This window comes from Saccoglossus kowalevskii, chromosome 10 (assembly GCF_978046115.1).
Source record: "Saccoglossus kowalevskii chromosome 10, keSacKowa6.1, whole genome shotgun sequence".
NCBI lineage: Eukaryota > Metazoa > Hemichordata > Enteropneusta > Harrimaniidae > Saccoglossus > Saccoglossus kowalevskii.
Window position 1 is genome coordinate 10,493,566 of NC_140650.1, and position 13,214 is coordinate 10,506,779.

A 13,214-nucleotide genomic window follows, 5' to 3' on the forward strand; every position below is an offset into this window, starting at 1 on the left:
TTGTTTTGTTTTTTTACCTTGTCTGTGTTTAAGGAAGAAAAAAAGGAAAATGCATTTTGATGTTAACTAATAGGTTGTGTGTCAAGTGTCGTATTTTCTTGATAAATATTGCATGCTTTTATGCAAATGACGAAGATTTGGCCATGTTCAAAATTATTCATATTTTTTAATGATTCAGTATAAATTAAATAGAATTGTTGGTTTAGATAAAATGATACTGGTATATTTTGCGGAAAAATTACGCTGTTCTGTGCAGTGTGCATACATGAGGCACAGCATGTTGATTTGATTTCATCTACTGTCTCATAATTTCCATGTGTTCCTTTCATTACTTTGGCGCATACATTTATTAAAATCATCATTTTAACAGAAATCATGCAAGTCAATAAGGGCTAGATGAGCTGCATGAATGCATGATATAATTTTTATTTCACAAGTTCTATTAGTCCAAGATAAGTTTAGAAGTTTTATTTTTTTCCTTGACATTGGGTGTACATGCACATGGCAATTCACTGAATCAGTTTTTAATGATTCTCCACTTATACATCTTACAACACTTGATTACAACACTTCACTGTAACTTCACTCAAAGCAAGGCTTACATAGTTTAACTACACTACTCTTTTTGGTAATTGCTCACCAAATTTGTACTCTGAGTAGACTTGTAATTTATTTTCCTCATCTATTAAAGTTGGAGGACGATTTCTTAAAAATGCCTTAAATTTGCAAAGTACTGATGATATCAATGTGCCTCGTAACTTGTTTCCTGTTTTCATAAACGAGGTATTGGTTATGTCTATTGGGACCAATGAGTCAACTAAAATGCCTTTGGTAGTCTGCTTCAATGTGGAGCAAACACAATGGCTGCAAAACCTAGTTTTTAATTGGTGAAAAAAGCATGCAGGTGTTGTTGCCAAGAGCTGTGCTGCTGCACTCTAGTGTGTGCTTCAATACTATGATATTATAGCCATATAAAAACATTTCACTGCACTAGGAAATATATACTTTTTAATTAAGAGTGAACTTGTATGAATACACTAACATGTTTTGTGATTATTTGTTTCAAGTCATACATAGTGAAAGTTATATGAATGCATATTAACTACTGTAATATATTACTCATATGCTTATTTCATGTTGATGATTTAGAGCTTTGTGAACAACATTAGTAGCTCCTAATGTTGCATACTATTAAAGTTCAACATTCGTCCACAGAGCTTAGTGAACAAAATTAATCTACTTGTTGTAAATGTTGAGCTTAGTGAACAACATTAGTAAATGTTGAGCTTAGTGAACAACATTAGTAAATGTTGAGCTTAGTGAACAACATTAATAAATGTTGAGCTTAGTGAACAACATTATTCTACTGGTGTTGCAATGTTGATGACGTTAAGCTTTGTGTACAACATATTTGATGGACATGTTGAATTGACAACACAATACACTTATTACCTGTAACAGTGTTACTGAATATTACACACATGTACAAGCAATGTAGCTATAAATATTGATTCTCTTTATATCTTTCAGACTTCATATGACAGACGCAGGCTTGATGCTGGACATTCAAAACAGTATCTGGTAAGCATAATAAATAATGAATATTGCAGCACTCAATTTGTTAGTAGAAAAATTTAAATTCACTGGAATTTGTTTTCCCTGTGAGTGTAAATCTAATGACAATTTTCTCTCTGGTTTGCATAAAATTTATAAAAAAATCAGTGAAAAATATAATTATGCAGTAACCCAAATAAAGATTTAAAATAACTTCCTGTGAAAATGAGGCTATTCACATTATTAAGTAATTTTTAATCAAGCAGGGAAAATTCAAATGAAGCTATATCACTTAAAATGCATTTATGGTATGAGATTGAAGTGGATACTGAAGTAGAAACGATGTCAGTTTAGAATGTATTAACTGGTTCTATTAGTGTGGGGATGTCGTGATTGACACACAGAAATAGTCATGAGGCAACATAATTGCTAATTTTTGAACTGTAAATGTTGTCAATATGTACAGTTGAATCAGTTGTAAAACGCACTGCGCAGCACGACGGCTACCGTGCTTTAAAATGAGTATACAAAACTACTATCGGTAATCAGATTAAAAACCCAATTTCAGCAGAAATACAAAATTTGCTAAAACTGAGTATTCTATCATTTTGCATTGTACTTTAGTATCAGCAGAATGTTGCATATTTCATTTAGGGGTGGGTATGTAATAGACATCACTTAAAATAAAATGTATTAGTTTGGAAAGCAAACCTATGTGATGTGTACTAAAAAGAAACACTTGACTTAAGGAGCTTTTATAATTACTGCTGTTGACATAGTAGAGACATCATCAGTGTTCTTCTTGAGCTAGCTTTACACTGAGAAATGTCTAATTTTTTTATGGTGTCGTAGTCACCACTGTGTCAATGCTAATGACATCACTACATCATATATACAATATTCTTCTATGTCATCTATGACATCACACTGACATAATCTCAATTTATGTATCACTCATCTAATCCTGCCTTTAAATCACAATCCTGTTGAATTGCTTGAAAAAGTTTTGATCCGTGTGATTATAGCCCGAGATACGCAATCTACACGTAACCAAGGTTTTTTTAATGTTGGAGCCTGGCTGCATGATGATTGCTGTCATTTACCACTATCACTATAGTAGCATTGTGTCGCACTGAAAACAATTTGATTAGAGCATGTTACAAGAGCCATATATTTTCCATCTCAAGTCAGACTGACTGGAGCCAATGTGATCTAGTCATTAGGTGTGTGTTCAACTAATGATGAAGCCAGAACTATCATTGAATGAGTGGATGCCCCATGGGTGCCTGCATGATGTCCCCATCTCATATGACAACACATTGCAGACCTCACATTTAGAAATCTGGTCTTGTGTTAGGTCAATAGTGTAAATGTAGTATTCTTTGTTCATCTCAAAACATAAACATGTTTTTACATTCCACTGCGAGTTGGTATTTTCAATTTTAATAAGAGCTGTGTCTGTTTAATTTTATTATTTGACTTGACTTTCTCGAAATCTACCAAAATATATCAACAAAATTAAATTCCAGGGAAGAAAATGCTTGCAACAGCTTGTGGTGCCTGGATAAAGAAATCCTGGCGACATTGTGTTTTATTACTGCATGTTAACTTAGTTTGATTTACAACGTTAAAGAGAAGGAGGAAAAATTGAATTGTAAGCTGTCAGTGGGCAATAAACAGGCATCATATACAATGGCCATACAGTGATGATTATGGGACACTGGAAATTAAGAAATAATGAAATAGAGTGATTTATAGTTTATCCTTGCATGCCTGGTTCAATCTGTTACATTTTATGGTATGTTAGTCGCCAGTGCTGCTTTTATTATCTTGTATCATGTGAAGATCAGTACTATTGTTTAAATAGTGTTCTGTGTAGCTACATTTGGGCTATACACACAACAATACTATAAATAACTGTTATGATCAACAAACTGCCAAAAAAAACTTCTTCCTGCAATTAAAAAACTAACCAAAATAGTAAAATAAATAAATTGACAAAAAAATGATAACAAAAAATGGTGTTCCTGACTTATTTCTTCAATTCACAAATAATTAAGATACATTTTGGCTAATGCCATATCTTTTCTGTTTATGTTCACTAAAGTGATTTTTTTGATATTTGTAACTTCCAAACTATGTGTTATGTAAAGCCAGTGGAACATCCGTAGTCTATTGACATGACACAACACACCCACTGTATGTGTCGTATCTTAATTCTTAAATCCACTGACACACCCACTGTATGTGCCATATCATAATTCTTAAATCTATTGACACACCCACTGTATGTGCCATATCATAATTCTTAAATCAATTGACACACCCACTGTATGTGACATATCATAATTCATAAATCAATTGACACACCCACTGTATGTGACATATCATAATTCTTAAATCAATTGACGCACCCACTGTATGTGACATATCATAATTCTTAAATCTATTGACACACCCACTGTATGTACCATATCATAATTCTTAAATCAATTGACACACCCACTGTATGTGCCATATCATAATTCTTAAATCTATTGACACACCCACTGTATGTGCCATATCATAATTCTTAAATCCATTGACACACCCACTGTATGTGCCATATCATAATTCTTAAATCAATTGACACACCCACTATATGTGCCATATCATAATTCTTAAATCTATTGACACACCCACTATATGTGCCATATCATAATTCTTAAATCAATTGACACACCCACTATATGTGATATATCATAATTATAAATCTATTGACACACCCACTATATGTGCCATATCATAATTCTTAAATCCATTGACACACCCACTGTATGTGACATATCATAATTCTTAAATCAATTGACACACCCACTGTATGTGCCATATCATAATTCTTAAATCCATTGACACACCCACTGTATGTGCCATATCATAATTTTTAAATCTATTGACACACCCACTGTATGTGCCATATCATAATTCTTAAATCCATTGACACACCCACTGTATGTGCCATATCATAATTCTTAAATCAATTGACACACCCACTATATGTGCCATATCATAATTCTTAAATCTATTGACACACCCACTGTATGTGCCATATCATAATTCTTAAATCTATTGACACACACCCGCTATATGTGCCATATCATAATTCTTAAATCTATTGACACACCCACTGTATGTGCCATATCATAATTCTTAAATCTATTGACACACCCACTGTATGTGCCATATCATAATTCTTAAATCTATTGACACACCCACTATATGTGCCATATCATAATTCTTAAATCTATTGACACACCCACTATATGTGCCATATCATAATTCTTAAATCTATTGACACACCCACTGTATGTGCCATATCATAATTCTTAAATCAATTGACACACCCACTGTATGTGCCATATCATAATTCTTAAATCTATTGACACACCCACTATATGTGCCATATCATAATTCTTAAATCAATTGACACACCGACTGTATGTGCCATATCATAATTCTTAAATCCATTGACACACCCACTGTATGTACCATATCATAATTCTTAAATCAATTGACACACCCACTGTATGTGCCATATCATAATTCTTAAATCTATTGACACACCCACTATATGTGCCATATCATAATTCTTAAATCCATTGACACACCCACTGTATGTGCCATATCATAATTCTTAAATCCACTGATACACCCACATAGTTCTATGGTTATATAAAGCAAATTCAGAAAAGGCATATTGCAGAATAAAAAGAAGTCGAAGAAGAGTATTATCATCATTTTTTTTCTCAAAAACAATCTCCCTAGATGTGCTAGCGTTGATTGTCATGTTAGAAATGGCATACTGGAATGAATAGTTATGAATATAATTGTAATTAAATACAATGGCGTTTTGGGCGATTAGCCCGAACTAAGCATTCACGCACACTTCATTATCCAGTGCTAAAGACCAGGTCTTTAAAAACAGGTCAGATTAAACTCATTCTTAGCCTGTGTTAAGCACGTAATGATAATGTCTTTGATCTCTTAGCCCATGCTAAGAAGCTATGTGTGAACACAAATTGTATGTCCGTAATCCATCGACACAACTACTATATGTGCAATTCCAATATGTCCTTAATCCATCATCTCATCTGCTTAATGTACCATCAACATACACCATCCAGTCTCATAGAAGCCACATTGATAGTTATCAGATTTAGGATTTAAACTTTTAAACACTAGTAAAGTGATGTCAACTTTCCCAATATTTTTACCGATAGTAATTATGTCGATCTAATCCAAAATTAATAATGAAAATAATAAAAAGCCGCAAAATAATATGTTATGGCATGCAAAGAGTTAATCTTTTCTGTGCATAATTTTATATATTGGATCGTAGAATTCTGCTAGAATCCCCATCAGAGCGAAATCTGCTAAAGTCAATGATTGTAATTCATTATTTTCATTACTCATACATAGCATTATTTGTAATTGAGTAAAGGTTAATGTAACTGGAGGGTAACCAGTGAGATTAAATAAAATATATACAGAATTTTCAGCTAATTGTTTGAAAATTTTCAGATTAGCCCTTTCAACCAACCAACAGTCAATATATGGTAACCAAGTGAGTGCCCTCTATAGGTAGGAATGTGTAGATCATTTCACCTACTTTCTGTTCATTATGGTCTGCTTGGATTCACTTGGGTTTACTTTCTGTTGTGGTGATCACATTTGGCACAGTGCCATATAATGGATTGAATAGATGCATGCCTTGGCCTTGGAAATATATAGAATATGGAAATGAAATTTCAATTCAATAAATCCTGTCAATCTGGTTTGAGAAATAATTGTCATTGAGTTGGTCTTGATTATAATTATTTGAATGTACATGATAATTTTATATCTTTAACAATAAAAATTAGGTTGATGCAAATTAATTTTCAATTATGTCTCTTTAGAGGGGGTACCAACTAATAACTAACAAATGACTTAAAATCTGAATTAAGGGTTTATAAGCAAAATAGCTTTCCATGTACTTGACATACTTAATATACTTAATTTAAGTCTGAGATGTTATAGAACTAAATTTAATTGATAACAGAGACATTGATTTCAGAAAGGTAGACCCAAGCACGTTCTCCAAATCTAATTATCATGTTACCTCTTTTCTTATGGCACTAATAATACAGCCAATTGAATGTATTTCCTCGGTAAACTTAAAAGTGAGTGATTCACCAGATTGTTGTGCGGGACTAGATAATTGAGTTAAGTTTATAATTGGATTGTTGGCACAGTGATTAAGAACCATCGGTGGAAGTTCTTATTCAGGTCAGCGCCAATGTTTGTGAATATGTGTTATGCTGTTGAGTTTCTGTGCAGTACCATAGCCTTTGTGATATTCATTACTGTCTAATTCCATGTAGGTATGCATGTTGGTGAAATATTGCCACTGTGTCTAGTTATCAAATTTTGCCCTTATTAAATTTCTTAAAGGTTTACAAACTTTCCAGTTCAGTGTTGTCCTCAAATCTATATGCCATACATAGCAAACCCCCCTCCCCATGCACCCCCCCCCCTATACGTAGCCCCCCTTCCTGAATTACCTTGCTTAAAATCAGTTCGTTACACAACATCAAGCTGACTATTTATAGTTCAGTGGTTAATCCACTTTTCAGTTTGTGACATTCAAAGTATGTTTTTTTAGCTCCACTGTCAACTTTGTCGAGCTGAGCTTATCATATGAGTGATTGTCTGTCGTCTTCCGTTCATTTCAGTTGTTCATTTCGCGATGATATCTTTAATTCTCTAATTTTAATGAATATTTTTGTCTTTTTTGGTAAAAGGTGATATTTTCAAATTTTTGTTGAAAACAGCAAGTCTGATTGCTTTGATACTATACATATTGTTCATTATCTAATGATATCTTCTGTTCTTTAATTAAAATGAGCATTGCTAACAGCGGAGCTATCTCAGCCGAGACAGACACTGCTTGTTTTTATTTCTTGCATAAATTATTTTGATATATATCACCAAGGCTACTGAAGGTGATTTTAGCTAGGCTGTACCAGCAAATTTTTTCACCAAACTTCATACATGTATTCCTTATATGTAGTCCTCAAATAACCCATTATCTTAATTTTAACTAGTTCCCAGTTTATAGTCTGCACTTTCCTTCAGAAGTTTGGGACAAAAAATAGCTAAATTTTTTGAGTAAAAACTGAAAATTGACTCAAATTTTGTTTGTTGGCTCCAAAATTAGGGTTCATTTCCACAAATATCGAAGAATATAAGAAAAATATTGCAGACAAATTTGGGCGGGAAAGTCTGATGGTAAAAAGGTTAATAATTGTGATTTTGTTTGGTAAAGTATGGGCAAGCACACAAGTATACAACTGAAAGTTTTTTCACTTTTTGTGATTACATTTCCTGTAATAATGTAATAACAATATTAGACTCTACAGTCAATGTAATTTGCAATTCTGTTTCATCTTTTCTTGTATAGAATGTCGGAGCACCACGTGGTTGGCCAACACTTTTCAAAGAACCAGACAAGTTTCTAGGATTGATGCCGATTGCGTCATCGCCGTGCGATAGTAACCTATCCTCTAGTGTGATGATCACACCGACGTCAAGTCCAACTAAGCAACTGAACGAAACAGACAACAAGAATACCAAGGAAAGTGATAGAAAACTTGAAGATGATGAACAGTGTGAGGGTTACTACAATGAGGAAGATGATGAAGAAGAAATCTTTCATCTTGATAGTGAAGATCTTGACCTAGAATCGATTGAACGCCATTAATCTGTGCTTGCTTCATACCAGTTGGAAAAAAAAACTACCCATCATACATTCCTTGTCTAGTATTGTTGCATTGTTTCTTTTGTTTTTTAAATGTTGGATCAAAGTTTGTCAGTTTCTATCACAACTTTGAGATTTTGAAGTACAGAAAATCATTATTTTTCCCATCTACGTATATTTACGATAATTAGTCTTCAGGAACTGGGACAGTCCAAGAAGATAGACTTCTTTGAATGTATAAATACTGCCTTCCATCAAAATACCATTCAACCTGACTGATGAATTACAAATAGGTCCAATATTTTGGCGGAAGCGTAGTGAACATGTTTAACATATCAGCGTACTGCGGCATGGATTCACATTTCTTGTATTTACTTCTGCAAATGCTTGGAAAAAGTCAAAACCTGAGAGAAGTTTAAAATGTTCAATGAGAGCCTGGTGAAATCCATATCTGAGTGCCTCAACAAAATTGGTTAAAAATTTCAAAGTCGTGATTTTACAGAAATGAAGATGTTTGTATACGAAGGAATTTTTAGAAAGTTGTACAGTTTTTGGTTTCAGGTCCGTTTGTAGGATGTTAATATCAAACTAATGAACTAATTAAATAATTACAGTTAAATTAAAAAAAAAAAAAAATGTGATTAAATTTAAGAGGCATTCCATTGTATTACCAGAACTTAACCAGAAAAAATATTTACATGTTTCCTTGGGAAACTTAACAATAGTTCTTATATCTCTAGTTAGAGAGTCGTGCAAGAGTTGAGTATACAAGTGTGTGAGTATGAGTGTGGCAGAGTTTATTTAGATCAGTTAAATAGAGCAATAGAATTGACGGGGAGGGGGAGGGGTTGATTTCTGTTTCAAAGCAAAGGCGGCTTTGTAATATGTAAATTATATATTTGTATTTAAAGTTGCATTCATACTGTAGAAAACTTTCCGCTGACCTCTTTAAGCATTATAAGGGTTTTGGGATTCTGTACGGTTTAAGTGAAATCTTATCTAATATAATCCTCAATCAAATTTCTCTTACAAAAAAAGTGGCTTTGAGTGATTGCATCGTTAAGAATTATATTAGATTTAGTGATTAGACACCATGGCCATCAGTGCTGGCTAGCTGAGTACTCCAATATTTCAAGATTTGTTACCATAGCAACTGATTTTATCATTTTTCATGGTGGGAGCTGTTCTCTCTATGATACAAACTGGGAATGCAACTTTGGAATGCAATCAAGGTCTCTTAGTGTATTGCTGGTTGTCTTATAATCAATGACATCATTTCACAGGAACATAATTTGCATATTATTATGATGATGATATCTTGCTTTGCTTTCTTTCTTTATTGTATGAAGTATGCAAGGAACTGGGAAAATTTCTTGACATCCCTACCCCTTCCCAACCAAAATGTAAGTTCTTTTAAAATGATATATTACTTTTTTGAACAAGTTCAATGACATTCAGTTTGCAGCCAGTTTACCTCAGTGAGGGTATTTGTATTTAAGAATCCTGTATGTGCATGTATCCAATCAATAAGAAATTAGACCTGAGTGTTTTACCATAAAATGTTGTCATCAAACGACTGATCAGGAGGTCGCTTAGGAGTCATAGATGATTATGCACATATTGAACTGTGATTTAAATTCACTATTTCGATCATATTCACTGGGTTTTGGATTTGCCGATGAAACAATGAGTTGTAATTTTAAATTGTTAGAGTCTGGATTTAATTTAGCAGATTTTTCTTATGAGAGAGATTCAAACCCAGTGAATAATTAATGCATTTATAGTTAAAAAAAAAAATGTGAATGAAAGACACTTTGCACATTGTAGATACACTGTAAGCTGTTAAAATCGATAATTTGCCAGGGACGACATTTTCACCTAAATCTGTCTTGCGGAAACTGAAGCAGGTTACAGAGATGAATTTAATCATGTCCCTGCTTCTATCGACCTAAAATGAGATTTTTGGCCATGAAAAATAAAATTATATCTGGCACATTTGACAGTTCTGTGTTGAAATTGAAATTTGATTTTCACATTGAAGTGTAATTAAAAAAAACAAAAAAACAGAATATATTAGCAAAGCCCACCATTTCTTTATTGGTGCACACAAAGTTTAGAATGGTGCTTTTTATATTGTTATTGTTATCATACTGAAATTCACAAGTTTTTTCAGGTTTCATTAGTTTAAACAACCATTTGGAAACAGGGAAGGCTTCCTTGGATGTTTAGTTATAGTTTGCATGATGTTGAATTGTGTATAAATTTTTCTTGTTTTGTGCGCCCGTGTGCAATTGCTAATACAAAGTACTGAGGCAGTTGTCGGTCATGTTGATGGTTTAGAGAACATATCTCGACTTTCTATAAAAATAGATTTTAATGAGCTTATTAATTAAATTATATGACAAAAAAAAAAAGTTCATGTTAATGTTTTTCTTGTTATTTCAGTACACGTACGCCTTTTTACCTGTAAAGTTAAGAAAGTATTACCAGTCAATCAACCTAATATTTGTTAAGTCGTTGTCTCTGTGTACTATTATAACAAGTACAATGTAAGCAAATATTGTAGGCATACACTAAGACGCAGAAATTAATTTACTGTAAGGGCTCTCTCTGTCTGAACATGGGAGCAAGTAAATAAACTGAATGTTTACCTGGTCTTGAGTTCATCTGCTATGGATGGAGTTTTCAGGAAAACTAAAGTAAAGTTGTAACTTTATTTTTTATTTAGAAAAAGATATTGTAGTAGAGAATTCACTGTTATTAGTTGAATACCACTCAGCCGCAATATTCATTGTGTAAACACATGGCCTGGTTGTATCCACAGTAAGAAATATGTCAATTTTATTGTAACAAATTCTTTCCTTTATATCAAATGTTTCATTTATCTCTCTCGTTCTTACTGTAGTGCTTTGCACAATCTACATATCTTACGCAGCTAGCAGAAATTAAAGACTGCAACCTAAATTTGGTTGTATATATTACTAGTGATTCACAGGTAAAAAATAATGCCTTCTGTTGACAACCTTTGGTGACATAGCTTGTCAGTCAGCTGTTTAATACATTGGTGATCAGAGATGAGATTTACGGTCATGTGACTGTCACATGATGGTCACATGTCATATTATAATTGCTGCAAGACCAGCAGTAAAACTGCTAATTGCATGACTGTTTCTAACAGGGATGTTTCAATTTGAATGCTGCAAGTGTGTTGGTAGCCATGCACGTCAATAACGATGCAATTCTTTCTACAGAGTAGTAAACCCTCTAAAATTGGTAGAAAGGTTGGAGGAAACATACAACACACCAATACAGTTTCATTTTATGGCGGATATCTTGCAGTTTATTTGATGGTTATTTTCAATTATTTCCTTATTTGACAATCCTACTGACTGGTTTTACAAAAACAAATTACCTAACAATGACCTACATAGCAAGAATAGGACCCAGACAGTCGAAAAATTGCGCCAACTTGCTCCTCGTCATATTTCTCACTTAGAGTTACTTTCAATCTCAAAGATCTTTGCCTTGTATTAGGTTGGCAATTTACGCACATCTAAAAAGAAATTCAAACCTCCATGTGATGTAACGTTTTTCTTTTTTTAAAAAAAAAGATTAATTTTAAAATAATTTGTACACTTATATGATTTGTAAATTTTCTTCGTGTATCAGTATTTTTTTTTTTTGTAATGCAAACTTTATATTGATATATTCACCATGTTGTGTATTCCTTTTGTTCTCTTTAATGAAAGAAGTGACTGGAGCTATACTTGTATTCCGTGTGAATAATAAACCTGCAAAGCACTCTTTACTTTTATACCTTGCATTAGGATTTATTTATTAACGGGCAGTGGTTGTCACAAGCCATCTGCGTTCAAATTTTGTATGAATAGTGTTCTCACCAGGAAATAAACATATGGAGCAATAATGTTCCATCAGTTTAGATAGTACAAGACGAGTGTCCTCAAATCTACGTTCTGCATTTGTAAATTGTCATATTTTTGCGAAAGTTAAAAAAAAAAAAAAAAAAAAAACATGGGGGGGGGGGGATATAAACAAATGTTTTGTGTCTGGTGAGAAGACGTTTACCCATATGTAAATACGTTGCTATCTGTAGTATGGAACAGTCACGACAACCACCATACTTCAAGCATATAAAATTAGACCATTAATCATTAAGTTTTTACAGTGGGATGCCATACCTTCTAAGAGCCTCCACAGACATACTAAAATTAATGAGAAAAAACAAACGAGCAGCATCTCAGCCGCGAGATAGATCTGCTGTTAGCAATGCACATTTCAATTAAATACCGGTAATTGAACATATCACAAAATCAAGAAAAATTAGAGGTCCACCTGTAGTATCTACATGTATAATATCAAAGCAATCAGACTTGCCGTTTTTATCAAAATTAGAGAATTAAAGATATTATCATGAAATTAAACAAATTTAAGTGAGGTCTACCCATACATATATATCAAGTATCAAAGCAATCTGGCTTGTAGTTTTCAAGAAATAGCTTTACTGCCCTACAAGAACATTGTAGTAGCCAAGTCATGCAATGCACACCCACAAATTGGTCACACAAATATTTGGTAGTGTACAAGAATTTGAAAATATAATTTTTTTTTAACAAAAATAGAGATTAAATGAACAAATCTGATAAGAGGTTCACCCAACAGCAACATATCAAAGCAATTGAGCTGGGAGTTTTCAAGAAGTCGGAAATGAAATTGTTGACGGACGAACAATCACCTGTATGAACAGTTCCGCCCTGTCAACTACGATGACAGCAGAGGTGAAAAGTTGATGACAGTGACGGACAATCTCCCATATGATAAGCTCTGCTCGACAAAGTTGAATGATGTAGTCTGAAAGTATGAT

The 13,214-nt window shown here is 33.2% G+C and overlaps 1 protein-coding gene across 1 annotated transcript in view; it reads left to right on the forward strand.

The window, feature by feature from the left end:
• LOC102807976 (protein FAM53A-like) overlaps window positions 1-12,146 on the forward strand; it is an 84,077-nt gene extending 71,931 nt beyond the window's left edge. Inside the window, exons 5-6 of the mRNA XM_006819487.3 lie at window positions 1,531-1,581; window positions 8,036-12,146. Of these exons, the coding sequence (XP_006819550.1) occupies window positions 1,531-1,581; window positions 8,036-8,335 (351 nt within the window). The 3' untranslated portion in view covers window positions 8,336-12,146. The remainder of the gene's footprint in view (window positions 1-1,530; window positions 1,582-8,035) is intronic.
• Window positions 12,147-13,214: the final 1,068 nt, after the last annotated feature.